Source organism: Barbus barbus (genome assembly GCF_936440315.1).
Source record: "Barbus barbus genome assembly, chromosome: 31".
Classification (NCBI taxonomy): domain Eukaryota; kingdom Metazoa; phylum Chordata; class Actinopteri; order Cypriniformes; family Cyprinidae; genus Barbus; species Barbus barbus.
The window spans coordinates 28,579,510-28,599,178 of record NC_136759.1 but is presented as its reverse complement, the minus strand read 5'-3'; the positions used below and the strand labels follow the sequence as shown (position 1 = coordinate 28,599,178).

General features: G+C 40.1%; 1 protein-coding gene across 1 annotated transcript in view; it reads right to left on the bottom strand.

Moving 5' to 3' along the window:
* Window positions 1-41: 41 nt before the first annotated feature.
* LOC306850994 (structural maintenance of chromosomes protein 4-like) overlaps window positions 42-19,669 on the bottom strand; it is a 34,804-nt gene continuing 15,176 nt past the window's right edge. Inside the window, exons 7-24 of the mRNA XM_079386993.1 lie at window positions 19,035-19,162; window positions 16,265-16,405; window positions 15,982-16,132; window positions 15,734-15,898; window positions 14,628-14,861; window positions 13,508-13,693; window positions 9,270-9,431; window positions 8,965-9,190; window positions 8,385-8,464; window positions 7,993-8,145; window positions 7,786-7,912; window positions 7,413-7,602; window positions 6,258-6,402; window positions 6,003-6,176; window positions 5,568-5,750; window positions 5,251-5,483; window positions 1,684-1,867; window positions 42-411 (exon numbers count right to left, since the gene is read on the bottom strand). Of these exons, the coding sequence (XP_079243119.1) occupies window positions 253-411; window positions 1,684-1,867; window positions 5,251-5,483; window positions 5,568-5,750; window positions 6,003-6,176; window positions 6,258-6,402; window positions 7,413-7,602; window positions 7,786-7,912; window positions 7,993-8,145; window positions 8,385-8,464; window positions 8,965-9,190; window positions 9,270-9,431; window positions 13,508-13,693; window positions 14,628-14,861; window positions 15,734-15,898; window positions 15,982-16,132; window positions 16,265-16,405; window positions 19,035-19,162 (3,021 nt within the window). The 3' untranslated portion in view covers window positions 42-252. The remainder of the gene's footprint in view (window positions 412-1,683; window positions 1,868-5,250; window positions 5,484-5,567; window positions 5,751-6,002; window positions 6,177-6,257; window positions 6,403-7,412; window positions 7,603-7,785; window positions 7,913-7,992; window positions 8,146-8,384; window positions 8,465-8,964; window positions 9,191-9,269; window positions 9,432-13,507; window positions 13,694-14,627; window positions 14,862-15,733; window positions 15,899-15,981; window positions 16,133-16,264; window positions 16,406-19,034; window positions 19,163-19,669) is intronic.

The following is a 19,669-nucleotide window of genomic DNA, read 5'->3' as shown; positions in this document are numbered from 1 at the left end:
TGTGCTTTAGTTTAGACAGAAGTATAACAAAACTCAAAACGCCAAATTTAATGTTTATTTAAAATACTCAACTGCAGTGCAGTAAAAGCATGATAATATTCCATGTGTTACTATGTAGTATAAAACATTTAAAACAATAAAAGAGAACGAGCACAGAATGAATGAGACGTATAAGAGGTTTAGAGACGGCGAGAGAAGTGAGGAACAGACAAACCGTCAGAACAAACGAGTGATTGACAGTATTTGCCCTCTTCATGCCGTCTCGATCTCACGCAGGACGATGGTTTTGGGGTTGATGGCCACGTTCTTCGTGGTGTTGTGTGTCTTATAGATGCCGATGAGACGGTCGGCCATCTCAAACATGTTGTTCCTCAGGGAGATGATGATGAACTGAGCGTTCTTGGTTTGCTCCTGCAATAATGTGGGAAAGTTCAGCAAACGTTAGAATTAGGGGCAAAAACAGAAAAGCATTGTACTGATTTCCTCTATAACTGACGCTAGTTTTCATGAACTTAACATCAGCAATGACTCCCCTGTAAATTTGGTGTACTCTTCAGGATTAAACTGAACTGAGTTTTGTCTGGGTTTATGTAGGGATGAACATTTAAGAAACACTGGAGTTCATTAAAATTAAGCTCATTAAAAGTGACCGGACTATGTAAATAGATGTAGAATTTAAATCACTAACGTTAAATGACCGCTGCAGTGGTTTCAAAACAACATTTAAATGATGAAAATATATTATTTTGCTCACCCACGAAGAGAGAGTTACACTGACAAAAATACATTTATACAAGAATGTTAAAGTTCAAGTAAACATATCACACAATTGTATATTATTTACTGTTTATCATAACTAAATTGAAAAAGTGAAGGGGGCCTAAAGGCACTGTAGTTTCTGTTAAACTTAAATTTAACATCTTAAATGTCCTTGTGTTCCTCACATAAAGCTATTAATTGGCTTGAGGAGACTGCACAAAATTGTTAAGGATGTTTTATGTTTTTTTCACTCTGTGTGCCCTTAACCGTCACAACCATGTGTAAAGCACAATAGCGTTCATGACGGCAATAAAGGTCAGTAGGTGGGGAATACAGGCAAAACATCAGGAAACACTGGCATGACCACTACATGCTAGAGCTGGGAGATATAGCAAAAAATAAAATAAAAAGTATGGACTATATAATGTTTCATTTTGTTTGGGATCAATAATTTATATTTTTATACATTTTTTTTTTTTAAACGAGCTATAGAAAAAAAACAAAGTTTCAATTCAATCACTGTATTTTTAGATTAACCCAATTGGAGACAAACAAACAAAAATTTATAAAATTAATATTTTGTTTAATACAATTTAAATTGACACAGTATGTCACTTCACTTCAAAAAGAGTCCAGAAAAATTAATAGTGAAAAAATAAAAGTGATTTCATAGGGCCCTACATTTTATCGACCAGGCCTACTAAATGCTAATGCATTTACGCTGACTAACAGATTTCCACTAGTATATTTAATTGAGTATTGAATAATAAAGGGTAGGCCACCCGTACCCTGGCTGCGGTGACATCCCATAAGACATCTAATGCTGAGCAACAGTTCTGTGTTCACTATAGAGAAGATGCCTGGTCACGTCATGCTAGTGTTAAGAGCCCAACCACAGGAAAGGAGGCAGGCGAGTGTACTTACGTATATGTAGCAGGCCACGATGGAGACGTTCTTGAAGTCGAGGGCAGCATCGATCTCGTCCATGAAGTAGAGCGGCGTGGGCTTGAAGTGATGCAGCGCAAACACCAGCGCCAGAGAGCTGAGCGTCTTCTCTCCTCCTGACAGGTTATAGATCTTCTTCCAGCTCTTCTTAGGAGGACGCACACTGGGAACGCACAGAAAACACAAAGCTGTCACGAGGACCATACACTGCTCTGCTGCAATCATCCCCTCAACGCCTCACAAAAACAAGACTTGTGCTTGAACTGCTTTAAAGAGTCTGGTAGTGTGTGATAGTCATTCAGTGGACGACGGATGCCTAGATTTTCTCTGTAAACATCTGCAAACCTAGTGCAGGGCTCTATTAAAATCACTTTCATTTGTTGTTTTTTTCCATTTTAATAATTTTTCTAGACTTCGAGAAAAAAAAAATAGCATGTCTAATTAATTGAAACCATAAAACTTACACAATTTAACAGATTTATTAAAAGTTTAACAAATGACTTTTCTCTCAAATTATTATTTTTTTTACCAAATTCTGTTTTCCAATAATTTTCTAGATCCAATTTTAATGGCTACATACATAAATTTGTATTAATTAAAAGCATCTCTAATGAATTTATGAAATAATTTTTAAGTTTATTCAAACTTTAACGGGTTGCTGTGAAGCCCTTTCAGTTTCTGTTTGTACATGTGACGATAGTATTTTCATGAAGTGACCGTTCTAGAGATTGTTCATGTGTTCATATAAAGAGGATGCAATCACCATAAGCACGAGGCGTGCCTCATTATATGTAGTAAACAAAATCACATATTTACACTCTCTGAATCGTTCCCTATCCCCTATATAGTGCACTACTTGTCATTCACCGTACAGGAAACACCAATCCTGTGAACAAGTGACCAATCTCAGCCGCAGCTACAGAGTAAGGGGGCGGGCGCTTCAGATTCTAGAGAGCATTATGTTGGTCAGAAGATTTAATGAGAAGCTGAAGTACGAGGTGACGCAAGAAACATCGTTGATCAGTTTTGGCGGAACTGCAAGTAAGTAAGTAAGTAAGTAAATTTTATTTATATAGCACATTTAAACATAGCAAAGCTATCCAAAGTGCTTAACAATGTAACAGAAATTAAAATGAAAAAAGAAAACAAAAAAGGAGCAAACAAGACAACCAATAAAACATCAATAAAATTGAAATTAAAATGCTAAGGAAAAAAGATATGTTTTCAATCTTGATTTAAAACTGGTAATGGAAGGTGCAAGGCGGCATTCTAGAGGTAACTGGTTCCATAGACGAGGGGCATTAACTGAAAAGGCTCTGTCACCCTTGGTTTTCAAACGGGAGCGAGGGACAGATAAAAGAGCCCTGTCAGTGGATCTTAAACGTCTGGTAGTTGACAAAGGGATAAGAAGAACTTTAAGATAAGACGGAGCTTGATTGTTAAGAGCTTTAAAAACAAACAGCAGAATCTTAAACTGAACTCTAAAATGGACAGGAAGCCAGTGTAGTGAAGCCAAAATTGGAGTGATGTGGTCATATTTCTTTGCCCCAGTCAGCAGCCTTGCAGCTGCATTTTGTACCAACTGGAGGCGTGAAAGCGATGACTGAGGAAGACCTGAGTACAGAGAATTACAGTAATCTAGACGTGAGGTAATAAAAGCATGAATAACCTTCTCCAAATCTTGAAAAGACAAAAATGATTTAAGTTTGGAAATGACCCGTAATTGATAAAAACTGCTCCTAACGACCGAATTAATTTGTTTGGATAAACATAATTCTGAGTCTATAATAACACCCAGGTTTCTAACTTGTGAGGAAATGGAGGGGAAATGGTTGCCCAGCTCCTCAATGATACTCATTCTCGTTTTTTGGGGACCAAAAACAATAATTTCTGTTTTATTCTCATTTAGTTGGAGAAAGTTATTTGACAACCATAATTTAATATCTGAGATACATTCCAGCAGTGGTTGAATGGACTCACCAACTTTTAGTGGGAGGTACAACTGTGTATCATCAGCATACAGATGAAAAGAAACATTGTGCTTTCTGATAATATCCCCCAGAGGGCGCATATATAGGTTAAAAAGAAGTGGTCCCAAAATAGAGCCCTGGGGTACTCCAGTAATAATTGGGGCAGATGATGAGGAGAATTTGCCTAGCTCTACAGAAAAAGACCTGTCTTTAAGATAAGAGTTGAACCATTGTAAAGCTGTACCCCTGATACCGATCAGATGTTCTAACCGCCCAATAAGAACATTATGATCCACGGTATCAAAGGCAGCTGTAAGATCGAGTAGAATCAGTACTGCATTTTTACCAGCATCAACTGCAACCAAAATATCATTGAACACTTTAAGCAAAGCAGACTCTGTACTGTGATAAGCAGTGAAACCAGATTGAAAAGGTTCAAATAAATTAGCAGTATTTAAGAATGTGATCAACTGTGATTGGACAACTTTTTCTAAAAGTTTTGACAAAAAGGATAATTTCGAAACAGGCCGAAAATTATTAAAACAACCTTCATCCAAACCTTGCCTCTTAAGCAACGGCTGAACAACCGCATGCTTAAAACAATTAGGAACCACACCAGTATCCAAAGATGAGTTAACCAACGCTTGGATGCTGGGTCCAATTACTGGAAAGGCTGCTTTTATGATCTCAGGAGGAACAACATCTAGTGAAGAGTTAGTAGTCTTCATTTTGTTAACGAGATCAGAGAGTTCAGTTAAAGAGACATGTTGAAAATTACAAAATAAAAATGGACTAGTAGGCAAATTTAAAGACAGGTCTGAGAGCTGTGAAATAAAAGATAAGCGAATGTTACTCACTTTATCAACAAAAAATGTCAGAAATTTCTCACAGAGCCCTGCTGACAGTTCCCTAGAATACTGGGAATTTGGATTAATAACTGAATTTATCGTGGAGAATAAAATCTTAGGTCTATGACAGTGTGCCGAAATCAGCTCCGAAAAATATTTTGATCTGGCTGATTTAGCAGCGCTCTGAAACTTAACCAGACACTCTTTAAAAATCTCAAGAGACACAGTCAGCCGATCATGCTTCCATCTCCTCTCTGCTTTACGGCACGCCTGTCTAAGAGAGCGAGCGTTGTCATCCAACCAGATACAGATTTTATCTTATTCAAATGCAAGCTTTGAATGCTTATATCTTCTAAATGAGAATTGTCACTGTTTCGGAGCGCAGTGGCTTATAGATAACCTTAAGACTAACATATTAATACTAACACCCAAAAAACGTTTAATTGATTTCACAGGGACTTTAACATTCACAGACACTAGTCCACACAATGTTTTGATTTAAGTGTGCTGGCCTACTTTTGATTTATTCATCCAAAACTTGCAAATTCCGTGACATTCCTCGTTATACAGTAAATTCAGTCATTATCATTTATGACGGGATTCCACGATTCCATCGGTTTTCCACATCACGGAAATCATAGCGTCCTACTAGTGCTTTAAAACGTGTTCAGATGTTAAAATCTGTGTATTGCAGCATTAACAGACGGCTGACCTGCAGAGACACACACCTGAACATGATGCCCTCGGAGAAGGGATCCAGACTGTCCACCAGCTCCAGCTCGGCGTCTCCTCCTAGTGTGAGCATCTGGTAGTTCTCCTTCAGTTTGTTGGTGATGATGTTGAATCCAGCCATGAACTCGTGCAGCCTCTGCTTGCGCAGGTCCTCACAGCCTCTCTTGAAGGAGTCTCTCTGTGTGGTGATGTTATCGAGCTCCGCCACCCGCTGCAGATACAGCTCCTCCTGCACACACACACACACACGCACGCAGTCAGTGCGCTGACGCACTCATTCATCAGCTGACCACACCGAGTGAACCTCTGGTACCTTCTTCTTGAACTCTGCGATGGCTCCCAGGTTGGGCTTCATGTTGGAGCAGCGGTCCTCCAGCAGAGCGATCTCGTTCTTGATGACATCTGGATTGCCGATGTCTTCCAGCTGCTCTGGGTTCAGTGCAGGCAGCTCTTCTTCTGGAGCTCCATCGATGGGGTGCAGCGACAGCCTGCTGGCCTAAAACACACAGGACTGTAAACACACAGAGAGAAGACGAAAGCGCACAGGCCAGTACAGGCTAATTTAAATAACACACACACACACACACACCACCCCTTAGGCGAGCAAATCAAGGTCGGTCTGGCTCAGGAAGAAGAGCCTGACAGCACATGGCACAGGAATTAAACCTAAAGCCATGCGCTAGGGCTGGGGAATTTGAGGTTTTATCCATTCAGTCAGTACTGTCTGTTTGCAGATGTGACGCAGTACCTCTTTCTCCCAGTGTTTGATCTTGTTGTGGCACTCAGCGATGGCCGTGTCGATGTGCTCCACCTTCAGCCGCACGCTCAGAGACTCCTTCTGCAGCATGTGCTCCTGCTCCTGCACAGCCTTGATCTCCTGCAGCACTCCTCGATGCTGCTCCTGAACCTCCGGCAGAGCTTCCTACACAAACACACACTCAGAAATCAGCACCAAGTGTCTTCACGTGTTCACCATCTGAGAGAGAGGACGAGACAGAAGCACCTCAGCCTGCTGGTACCCCTGCATGATCTCTCCTGCCTCCTCCTCCAGCTTCTTCAGCTGCTCCGTCAGCTCCTCCATCAGCTTCTGATTCTCACACATCTCTGTCTCCAGCTGAGCCACGCTGTCCTCAGACTTCTTCAGATTGCTGTCATGTCAGAGCACAACATTCACTTTAGAAACCAACCAACTGGCTCTCTACAAAGCTACAAAGCCCACTCACTCGGTACTTCCGCCTACCTCAACCGTGACCTTTTCAACGCCATTGCGTATTACGTGACGTCATGAACGCGCATCACAGAACAGAGCAAGGCGAGCATTTGTGCTTATAAAACTTTAACTTTTTTTTTTTTTTTTTTGAAATGACCGATCGTTTCGCTAGATAACACCCTTATTCATCGTCTGGTATCGTTTAAAGCCCTTTGAAGCTGCACTGAAACTGTCATTTGGACCTTGAACCGTTTGGGTCCCAATGAAGTCCATTATATGGAGAAATGTTTTCATCAAAAACCTTAATTTCTTTTCGACTGAAGAAAGACATGGACATCTTGGATGACACGGGGGTGAGTAAATTATCAGCAAAAGTTTTTTTAAAAGTGAACTAATCCTTTAAAAGCACAATCTAATTGAGTGGGTTGAAATCAATGTCTTTGATCAGCTGGTTTACTGTAGAGAAATGGTTTAAGGTTAAGGATGTCATTTCTGCTTTCAAACAGAGGACAGTTTTTTGTTTGATTTAGAATATAATTTTTTTTTTGATCAGCCTAAATGCCTATAACTGGCCAGGTGGTGCAAAGAGTTGGTGTGCGCCTTTGCACAGCAGAGCAGGAACCGTGACCTTTGCAAAATAGATATCAAATAACAAAATACATTTCTGGTAATGTGAACACTATCACTGGAGTGAACTCAGTTCCTTTGAAGGGAACAAAAGCTAAACTTGTGTGTGTGACATAACATATACAGTATAGTATGCAGTGCTGCTTTAAAGCACTTTTCAGTGGTCTCATATTTATTGGAAGGCCTTACAAACAACTGTTTTATGTCCAGTTGGTGCAACTGACCCTGGACTTTAAAGTGGAATCACTTTTTTAGATCTGACAGTGTCTGAAGTTAAAATAAAAAAAAATAGTATTAATATTGGCTGTTGTGATAACTGACCGTCCAGCTGTCTTGATGGCCACCTGGGCTTTGGTGATGGCTGAGGAGCACTCGTCCAGCTGTGTGTTGATCTGGTCCAGTTTGTCCTGCTGGGCCTTCAGCTTATGGCTGTTGATGTCCACGATGAGCGTGTGCAGCCTCTTCACCTCCGCCTCCACCTTTCCTGCTTTAGTGGACGCTGCCTCAAAGTCTTCATAAAAAAAACAAACAAATCAAGAGACGCACAGATCAACCGACCAACACACGAGACCGTGAAGCTTTTTGTCCTAGTGTCCAAAGTTGAGTAGAATGCCTTCTGTTTTCAGAAGACAGTCATACAGATATGGAATGACAGGACTGTGAGTGACTGATGACAGATGCTGTACAAACGCACCTTTCCTGTAGACCTCCAGGCTCTTCTCCATCTGTTTCTGCTTGGCTTTATCAGGAGCAGCGGAGATGACGTTGGCCTCTAGATCTTTGATCTGAGTCTTGAGATGAAGCTCCTGCTCTGTCAGGCTCTGTAACGCACATCACTGGTTAACAGACGGCAGGGCTCACACGTTCACGCTGATGTTCAGCTGAGGTTTGGCTGTCTGACCTGGATGGTGGCCGTGTATTTCTCCAGCGTATTCTTCATGTCTCTTAGCTCACGTCGGGCTTTGTGCACCTTCTCCTCCAGCTGATGTTTCCTCTGCTGCCAGTCCTGCAGCTGCGTCAGCTCTTTGTTCAAATCGCTCTCCATTTTATCCAGCTATGCAAGTAGAAAATGTAAGTTTTCTTTGTCGAAAACCAGAACTGAAAATGTTTATTTAGTAATAAAATAATGGATCAAATTGAAAAATAAAGAGTCTAATAAGAACAGTCTTGTAAAAAATTAAATTGCTCATAACAGTTTTAAAAGTGCTATTGTACAAGCAGCGTCTGGAAACACGTCCTGCTGTGCTCCATTGAAGAAGAGCCACATGAGGGTGAGTTATCATCTGATCTGACCTGCTCCTGAGTGACATCAGCGCTGACCGAGGCACCCATCCTGCCCTTCATCACTCGTCCTCCTCCTCCAGTCATGGTACCTGAGGATGAAAGCGAGAGGGAGCTCATTGCGGTCATCCAGACATACACGTATAGAGCCACTTGACTCCACAACGCAGGAAAAATGCAGACAATACAGTCGGAAAAATGGAATTCGTATAACTCTACACTACAACCTGCCAAAATAAAAGTTTGGTTTAACTTGAAGAAATTATAACAGAGATATTACTAACTGCACAGTAAAATGTACTTCTCAGTGTTGTTAAAACAACAATAATAAAACATTTAGATTTAATTGCATTTTAAAATAATTTAATATTTTATGCCTTCATTTAATTAACAGTTTCTGATCATGAATTTGTATTAAATCCAAAAATATTAAAACCGACAACACCGAACTGCTGAAAATTTGTTAATCTTTTTTTAATTAATTGTTGAATTAGATGTTATTTTTGATTACTAATATTTAATTTAACCATTAAAACTGAATTTAGTAAAAGCTAATGATTTACGAGTGCTCTAGAGACGGGAGTAAACAGACCGGCCTGCTCGATGATCTGGCCCTGCAGCGTGACCACCCTCCAGCGCTTGTTCTTCTGGAAGGCCACCCGCGTGGCCTGCTCCAGGTCTTTAGCCACCAGCGTGTCCCTCAGGGCGAAGTAGAACGCTGGCCGCACGCTCTCGTCCTTCACATGCACCATGTCAAACAGACGAGGGATGTTCTCCGGAGTGGAGATGGAGCCCATGCTCTGCTGCCACACTTTCATCTGAACAACAGCACCAAACACCATCAGCACTGGACTCCAGCTCTGAAATCAGGTCTAGCAAGCAATGTCCTTTCCTCACCTTGTCTAGGCCGATGAATGTGGCCACACCGATGTTCTGGGCCTTCAGGAACGTGACGCATTTCTGCGCCGTGTCAATGGAGTCCACTAAGATATTATCCAGCGAGCCGCAGCTGGAGGAGATGGCGATGTCGTATTTCTCGTTGATCGCTCCCAGATCACCCTGTTGAGACAACGACAGGAACATGACCCTGTTTATCTACACAGAAAGGGTGCTTCTCAGGAGTCATGAGCGAGAATACACAGATGTATCCTTTGCAGAAGAGTTATCGACTAAATGTGACGCATGTATAAATCAAAGTGATGATGTTACTGATCATTTCCTTGTGTCGTGCATGCTGCGTATTACTGATATTAATTATATGGCTCGGCGTTATCGTCCGGGCAGAACTATTGTTCCAGCCACCAAAGACAGATTCACAAATAACCTGTCTGATTGTACCCATAAATACACATGAACTAGACAAAATGACTAGCAACATGGGCACTATCTTCTCTAATACATTAGAAGCTGTTGCCCCCCTCAAATTGAAAAAGGTTAGAGAAAAACGTACTGCGCCATGGTACAACAGTTATACCCATTCTCTCAAGAAAGAAACTCGTATTCTTGAGTACAAATGGAGAAAAACTAACTTGGATGTTTTTAGAACTGCGTGGAAAAACAGTCTGTCCAGCTATAGACAGGCTCTAAAAGCTGCCAGGGTAGAGCATATCCGCAAACTCATAGATAATAACCAAAACAATCCAAGGTTCTTATTTAGCACAGTGGCTAGACTAACTAATAAACAGACACCACCCGATCTAAATATTCCCTCACAGTTTAATAGTCATGACTTTATGAATTTCTTTACTGATAAAATAGATCACATCAGAAATACAATATCAAATGTAGATTCTACTGCGTCTAGTATTTCAGCTTCATTCATCGCACCCAAAGAAAAACTGCAGTGCTTTACAACTATAGGACAGGAAGAGCTAAATAAACTTATTAGTGCAATTGTTACCTGTAGCAGAAGAACCGCTTCTCAATATTATTAACTCATCGTTATCTTTAGGTCACGTCCCAAAACCATTCAAGCTGGCGGTTATTAAGCCTCTTATTAAGAAACCACAACTAGATTCTAATGAACTGGCAAATTACAGACCCATTTCAAATCTCCCGTTTGTGTCTAAAAGTTTAGAAAAAGTTGTGTCTGCTCAATTGTGCTCCTTCTTGCAAAAAAAAAAGATCTCTATGAAGAATTTGAGTCAGGTTTCAGGCCTCACCATAGCACAGAAACTGCACTTGTTAAAATTACAAATGACTTGCTTCTTGCTTCAGATCAAGGCTGCATCTCATTGCTAGTATTACTTGATCTTAGTGCTGCGTTCGACACTATAGACCATGATATACTCATAGATCGATTACAAAACTATACTGGTATTCAAGGGCAGGCTTTAAGATGGTTTAGATCCTACCGGTCCGATCGCTACCACTTTGTTCATTTAAATGGGGAGTCATCTCAATTATCACCCGTAAAGTATGGAGTACCACAAGGATCTGTCCTAGGTCCTCTGCTATTTTCAATATACATGTTGCCTCTTGGTAATATTATTAGAAAATACGGGATTAGTTTTCATTGTTATGCTGATGATACTCAACTATATATCTCAACAAGACCAGATGAAACTTCTCAACTAAGATAATAGATTGTGTTAAAAATGTAAAAGATTGGATGACCAATAATTTCCTCCTATTAAATTCAGATAAGACAGAGATATTACTTATTGGACCAAAAAAAAAAAACAGTACACAGAATCTCTTGGATTACAATCTACAACTAGACGGATGCACTGTCACGTCCTCTAAAGTCAAAAATCTGGGTGTTATTTTAGACAGCAACTTGTCCTTTAAAAATCATATTTCCCATGTTACAAAAACAGCATTCTTCCATCTTAGAAACATTGCCAAGCTTCGAAACATGCTCCCTGTTTCTGATGCAGAAAAGCTAGTTGATGCATTCATGACCTCTAGACTGGACTATTGTAATGCACTGCTAGCTGCTTGTCCTGCATCTTCAATAAACAAGCTACAGATCGTCCAAAATATAGCTGCTAGAGTCTTTAACCAGGTCAAGAAAATATGATCATATTACCCCAATTTTACAGTCTCTGCACTGGCTACCTATTAAATTCCGTATCATTTACAAAATAGTATTACTTGCCTATAAGGCCCTAAATGGTTTAGCTCCTGCGTATCTAACTTGTCTTCTACCACGCTATAATCCAACCCGCTCCCTAAGGTCACAAAACTCTGGACTTTTGGTAGTACCTAGGATAGCAAAGTCCACTAAAGGAGGTAGAGCTTTTTCACATTTGGCTCCCAAACTCTGGAATAGCCTTCCTGATAACGTTCGGGGTTCAGACACACTCTCTCTGTTTAAATCTAGATTAAAGACACATCTCTTTAGCCAAGCATTCACATAATGCATTTTATAATCTTGTACTGCAGTTATATCTGATCAAATGTACATTATTATTATTCTTTAGCTTGGGTTGAACAAATCATTTTTGCTTAGATGGAACAGCAGCTACGCTAATTATGTCTCTATTTGTTTCTCTGTTGATTAACATCCTGTGGTAACTAGGAATGACAGAAGCTTCAGTCTGGATCCAACCCTTAAATGATCTGAGATGACCGAACACCTGAGAAAAGATGATGCCAACCCCTCAGAGGACCTCAGAGGATGCCAACGCTCAGACAACATACACAATTACCAAACTTTGCCATAAGTTAAATATATTAAGGTTCTGCTATATATAAATATATTGTGGAAACTTAATTTCCTGTAGAGCTGCTTTGCAACGACTAGCGAAAAAGCGCTACACAAATAAACTTGAATTGAATTATATGTTTTGACAGTGCCTTTAATTTTGATGTATAACGTGTACTTTTCAGCAGTTGCAATTACGTTTATTTACATCTCTTGATTTTAATGGCTTGTTTTTAATTTTTAAATTAATGCCTCTTATATTGGTTAACAGAGAATAGAGAATGACTTTAATGTAGGTCTGTAGTTAATTCGTTTTGATGTGTTGTTTACACAGTATGTTTGTAGTTTATGCCTGCAGGGGTTAATATGCAACATTAACATTTCAAACTGCTTCACTGTGGTGTAAAATTCATAGTTAAATAACCCAGACCTTTTACAAACTTTTATCATAATTTGCTTTAGTAAAAATGGTGTTCTTGCAACAGTTTATTAATTATTATTATTGTTTACATGTGCAAGACACAAATGTATGCCAAATTACAACAACTGTAGTAGGACAGTTGCAGAATTATTTCAAAGCACAAGAAAATTAAACATTGTATTACTACACAACAAATAAAAAGCAGGTAATAACTGGGAATAATGCATTGTTAACCCTCTCCCCGCCAAACACGGAATTTTCCAGGTTTCTGTGTTTTCACTGTTATATGCTTGGGAGCGCTATGATGCATCTCCTGAATGAGTCTAGAATCACTCGATCAAAAACACAGACCAGGAAGACACAGAAACCAGCGATCTCATATGCAAGCATATGCATATGAAAAATACTGCGATCAATACTAACTGCATATAAATAAAAACTGCCTAATGTTACAGAATTAAATGTGGATCCAGAAAGTGGTAAAGGCCTGTGCAAGCTTTGAGATACTGATGGAAGCCATCTACTGCATCTTTGCTTTGACAATTGTATCGAATGTGATCCAGATGGAGTATTTGATAAAAATGCGATTAAATCAGCCTTTTGCTCAAAATGTTGCTTTTATGAAACCACATATAAGTGTTGATTAAAAAACAAACAAACAAAAAAAAACAATGCTTGAAGCTAGAATAAAACCTTTTTTGTTTGAAAGTAGAGGATCTGATCTTCATTGTGATGTATTGCATGTTCAGATATTCATACAATATATTCTGGGTATTCAAAATATTGGTATTTTGTGGAGGTTGAAAGTATTACAATATAAATAATTATCTGTAATGTTCAATAATCCTGACGTGCAAGCTAAATCTAGTGGTGTAGAGTCATCATTAATTGATGAAGGGAGCGAGGCTATATCATTTCACTTGATTCAATTCCTCTGTCCTTGCGTCCTTCCCTTGCATCCTGAAGGGCTGGAGCTAAGACGCAAGGAAAGGAAGCGAGGATGCACAAATAAGAACTGAGAAGCACCCAGAGACTCTCTAGCCGAGGTGAAGGTGAGGGACGTACCAGCCGTCCCAGGATGCCCGGGATCTTGCCCGAGCGTTTCTGCTGCATGAGGGCATCCAAAACTTTGTTGCGGCTGCGGTTGGTGGACAGAGAGCTCTTGGCTTCAGCCACCTTCTGTCTCATGTCTCCAACCTGCAGCCGCTTCTGCTGGTCCTGCTCCGAGATCTGCTCCAGCTCCTGCTCGTCCTGCAGCACAAGCACATCATCTCACAACCAAAGCCACAAACAGTGTTCTCCTAGGGTTCGGTCAAGGATTTGACACAAATCTGATAATCGTACACCGCCCTTCAAGAGTTTGGGATCAGCAAGATTTTTTAAACGGAGTCTCTTCTGCTCATCAAGACTGTATTTATTTGATCAAAAAGACAGAAAAAACGAATATTGTGAAATATTATTGCACTTTATAGTATTGATTTCATGATCCTTCAGAAATCATTCTAATATGCTGATTTCTATAGCAATGATTTGTATATCAATATATCAGTGTTGAAACTATTGTGCTGCTTAATATTTTTTGTAACCTGTGATACTTTTTTCTTTGATGAATAAAGTTAAAAAGAGCATTTATTCAAAATATAAATCTTTTCTAACAGTCTTTACCACCACTCATCACCTTTCTGAATACAAGTATTAATTTCTTAAAAAGAAAAAGAATAATGATTTACTGACAAACTTTTGAATATTATATATTGTATTGTACTTTTGTATATTGTAACACAAAATTTCCATTTTGAATAAGCACTGTTGTTTTTGACATTTAAAAGAATCCTGAAGAAAGTATCACAGGTCCCAAAAATATTAAGCAGCAATGACTGTTTCCAACACTCATAATAAATCAGTATATTATTATGATTTCTGAAGATCATGTGACACTGAAGACTGGAGTAATGATGCTGAAAATACAGCTGCAGATCACAGAAATACATTACAGTATAAAGTACATTAAAATAGAAAACTTATTAAAAATGCAATATTTCACAAAATTACATGTTTTTTCTGTATTTTTGATAAAATAAATTATTATGCCGCCTTGATGTGCATAAGAAACATCTTTAAAAAAAAAAAAAAAAAAACATTAAAAAGCTTACTGATCCCAAACGAACAGGGTCTTCACACAGACCTTCTTGAGCTGCTCCTCACACTGAGGTATCTTGGCGCTGAGGTCTTTGATGGTGGCTCTCCTCTCTCTCAGCGTGTCCACAGCCTCCTGCAGAGCGGTTTTGGCCTGGTTGAGCTGGCTCACAGCCGTGTTGTGCTGACTCAGGTAAATATCCAGCTCCGACTGTGCCACGTCCATCCGGGAGCGCGTCTCGTTCACCGTCTTACTCAGCTCCAGCAGCTCCTGCTCTCTCTTCTGCAGAAGACCACACACAAGCAGCAAAGATTGAGTAGGAGCGATATTCTACAGAAAAACTCACCACTCAAAACTGCATTGCTAAGAGAAAGTCACATTTTGTTATTACACTTATTACAAATAATGGAAAAGACTTGTATACAAACGTATACTGATACGATACAAGTGTAAATATGTAGTTTACAAGCATATTTTAGTTCTCTTATTCCACAACAAATCATTTAAATTTAACGTAATTCAGAACACAACAGGAATTAAGAAACAAATTATAAATTACAAAGATTCATTATAAACATTTATTACACACAGAAAGCCTAAACAAATTTAAAGTAGTTACTACCAAATAAATACATACATAAATACACAAAATAAAAATCAAAACAAAAATTGTTGTTGCGTAGATAAACTATAACTGGTAAACATTGATCTTACATCTCAAGATCAATCTTTCAGTCGGAGCTGTTTTCTGTTGATGAACTTCATTCATTATATTTGTACTGAACCTGTTGTCTACATTATTTGTGTTTGAATACATCCACCGGTTAAATGTTTATATTTCAAAAACTGAAGTAGTGTTAAGGGTTTGTATAACTCCGCTTTTAAGTGTTGATAAAATTTGATTCATTAATTAAATAAAAATAATTTTAAATTTCAGTTTGCGGCCAAATGCATCATGCATTTTTGGTTTTGACCCAGAATTTTCATTTTGATGCATTACCAATTTAAAGTGAAATGAGCAGCGTGTGGGAAATGTGCTATACTCACGGGCCTCTTGCAGCCAGCACAAACTGAAAACATTTTTGCGTGTTTGGTATTGATGGCATTCTCACAGCTTGCCATCAGCTGGCGTCACACACTAGACATGATCTCACCTCTTTATCTTCCTGCAGGCCACTGGTCTCCTCCTTCAGGCTCTCCATCACCTGAGCCAGCTTCTGCTCCTCCACCAGCCTCTTCTTCTCCAGCTCCTCCTTCTGAGCAGATGCCTCGGTGATGATCTTCTCACTGCTCGCGGGAACACTCCTCACCTCCTCCAGCTGCACAGAACACAAGCGCTCATGGAAATCTACAGTCAAGAGGCTACAGAACTGCTCATCATCTGGAGATCAGGACACCTCACCTTCTCCTTGTCTTTCTGGAGCTGTTTCTGCAGTTTCTTGGTTTTGCTCTTGGTGTGTTTGAGTTTCTCGCGCACCTCCACATCCTGCAGGTCCAGCTGGGTAAATTTCTCCTTCTGGCTCTCTATGAACTTGGTCAGCTTGGTCAGTTTCCTTTCGAGGAAAAAAAAAGCACAACACCCCTTAACTACCCCTTTAGACATCTATCAAAACACGACTGTCCGAGCAGTAGATGTCACTCAAGCATTATTCATGTTTTTAGAGGGATGAAAAGGTCTCTCTCACTTCTCCACGCCCTTCAGCTCCTCGTTCTTGGTCTTCATTTCTTCTGCCAGCTGGCTGCTTTTGTCACTCAGTTCCTTTGTGTCCTCCTGAATCTGCTGTTTCTCAGCTTCTTTGGCTGACGCACGCTTCTGTAGATCATGCCTGCAGAAACACAAACGTTACTTCACAAATGTGGCTTCTGATCCAAGATGGCGGCGCGGTCAGACGCAGCGGCTGCTCCGGGTCCCAAAGACGGTGCTTTTATGTCTTTTAATGTCGTCTGTTCATCTCCAAATAGTGTCAAATTACCGCTAACTCACAAGGAAATCACGCCAAAACACATATGATCGCCAAAGCCTTTTGGATATTGGCAACGCGTACAAACACCAACTCTCGCCGGCAGCTACTGAGAAGCTACGAGGCCTTTGTTTACTGCTGGAGCCAGACCTCGAGGCCGTGGCCTCGCCTACTGACGCTACCCGCACAAGGCAGCATCGGAAGCAGTGTGAGAGAGGACGGAAGCGTGGTAAGCGGTATACAAGCTAGGCTAAGGGCTAACCCCACAAGACCGGCTCTTCCATCACGTTCGCTCTCTGGAAAACAAACTGGACTTAATTCAACTCAGTTGAAGGGATTGTTGTGTGTGTGTTTTCACCGAAACATGGCTAAACGACAACATCCCGGACTCCGCCATTCAGCAGCACGGGCTAACCAGCTACCGAGCGGACAGAGATTCATCACTGTCTGGTAAGACCCGCGGAGGTGTCTTGTGTGTGTATATCAACAAAGACTGGTGTAACAATGCTGCGGTATTATCAAAACACTGTTCATCGCTGGTGGAGTTTATGTTTGTGAAGAGTCGACCGTTCTATCTGCCGCGGGAGTTCACGGTCATTATTATTGCCGCGGTTTACATCCCCGGTTTACTTGAACTAGGGATGTAACGATTACCGGTTTGACGATAAATCATGATAAAATTCCCCACGGTTAGTATTACCGTTTCATATTTTAATTATCATTAAAACCGTATTCGATTACCACGATCTGAACAACTCAGGATAAATAAATACTGTCCAGCATAAAGCAGAGTGTAACAGTGTCACGAGCGCACGGCAGCAGAGTTTCATTCTGAGTGAAGACAGGACGGAAAAGCTGGGAGGTGCTGAGGGAATTATACAAATGAATATATCAGTGAATTAATTATATGAATGTACCTCTGAAGGATCTGACTGTCTTCAGAAACGATTCGATGGCATTTTGTTTTCATCTCAGCTCCATGTAATACCTAAAGGAAGTGTTCTTAAACACAATACTGCTTTGTTCGCGGAGTTCACGGGAATCAGCTGTAATTCAGCTTTTCCATAGAAAGCGCCGCCTGCTGTCAGAGACTGGATTTACAGACACTTATTTACATTCAGTCTGTGTGCAGTTTCTGTCTGGCCAAAAAACGCACCAAATTTGCATGTCCTGCTGTAAATATTAACCGGTTGATGAAAAACAAGCTTATGTGGATTCTACACATTTAAACAATTCAGATAAGCTATATAGAATTATTTATGGAGCAGATAAGTGGATAGAGAGTTGGACTTGTAACCTGACGGTTGTGGTTTTGATTCTCAGGTCCGGCAGGGATTGTAGGTGGGGGAGTGAATAACCAACACTCTCTCCACCTTCAATACCACGACTGAGGTGAGACCCTTGAGCAAGGCACCGAACCCCCAACTGCTCCCCGGGCGCCGCAGCATTAGCTGCCCACTGCTCCGGGTGTATGTTCACTACTGAGTGTACACTTGGATGGGTTAAATGCAGAGCACTAATTCAGAGTATGGGTCACTATACTTGACCACACACCACTTCCCCCCTCCCCTTCCCCTTATTAATCAATTATCATTTTCACTTAACTCTTTTCTTTAAAGGCTGAAATGTGAGGTTTACCTTTATATGAAACTTTTTCAAAGCTTTATTTGAACATTTACATTATTTATTTGAACATGCTATTAAACTGTTGTCAGTCAAGTTGTCATTTAAAATCCAGACCTCATTGGTAATGTTATTGTTTTAGTGATTATGCAAACAAAGTCATTTTATTTGTTGTTTGTTGATTTTTAAGTATAAAACTTGGTGAAGTGATTTATGTATCGGTACTTTTTGAACATCTCCAGCACATTTTAACAATACCGTGATAATACTGATAACCGTGATAATTTTGGTCACTATAATCGTGATGAGAAATTTTCATACCGTTACATCCCTAACTTGAACATGACTTGACTTGACTCTGAATAACAAAGCCTTCCACATCTCTGATGGAGCAACACCCCAATGCCATTACTGAGGAACTAATTCACTGCACACAGCATGAAATCATTGAGTTTGACCATGAAGAAATCAAATCAACAGCATACACTCACTGTGAAACTGTTACTAATCACATGAAATCAGTTTCAACAATCTTTACACCGACTCGTTCAGGAACGAAATGAGTCTCTCTGCTGAATCGGGACACTGAATCATTCACTGACAGTGAGAGAGATGCTTTGCAGAAGTAACGGCTCAAAACACAGCCGTAGATCTTGTGTTATATGCTCAACGCTCCTGGTTCAGTATGAATCTACTGGACAGTCTAGGTAATTACTGGGAAACAACTTTCTAGAGCACATCTGTCTTTGCACATGTGATCCAAAACATCCGACTGTATTTATAGACTAAGCATTTGTGTCAAAACTGAAGTACGCTCTGAACTGAAGCGGTGTGTCAGTCGGAGTTGTTCACAGGTGTGCATGTGTCTTACACGTAGAACTGGCAGAGCAGGTTCCTCTTCTTAAAGATGTCGTTCTCTAAGGTGAGGAACTCCACGGCTTTATTCTTCTCTCCCTCCAGAGCGCTCTTCTCCTTCTCCACCAGCTTCACTCGATTCAGCTGCACACAAACACACACACTGCAACTGACACAGTTCAAGAACCACAGCAAAAATCACAGTTTACCTACAGGGTGATTAGATATGAACATTTTTGGTCAGAATCAATCAGTGCCCCAGTGATCATGTCCTCCTCCAGCCTGTACTATACTGGCTGCTGTAAATCACAATGAGCTTCCTGATCTTTCCAATATCACGATGATCCTCACGCAAGCAAAGGCATGAGCGAGGTCCAGTCTCAGCACAGAGGGACCCAGGGTTCAATCTCACCACCCTATCCATTAAATCATACATTCATGAAACTGTTTCCAGGCTTGAAAACTAAAATTGACACCAAATAAGTTTAAGAATTTCTCTTAAATTCTAAAATTAAATTTGAGTTAAAAAAAAAAAAAAAAAAAAAAAAAAATCATCAACAGGACAAAACCATTTTCTCGGCGGAGGAGAAATATTGAAATCCAATCAAATGTTTGACAGACAGTGAGCTCTGATGGTAAATGTGTCCCTGT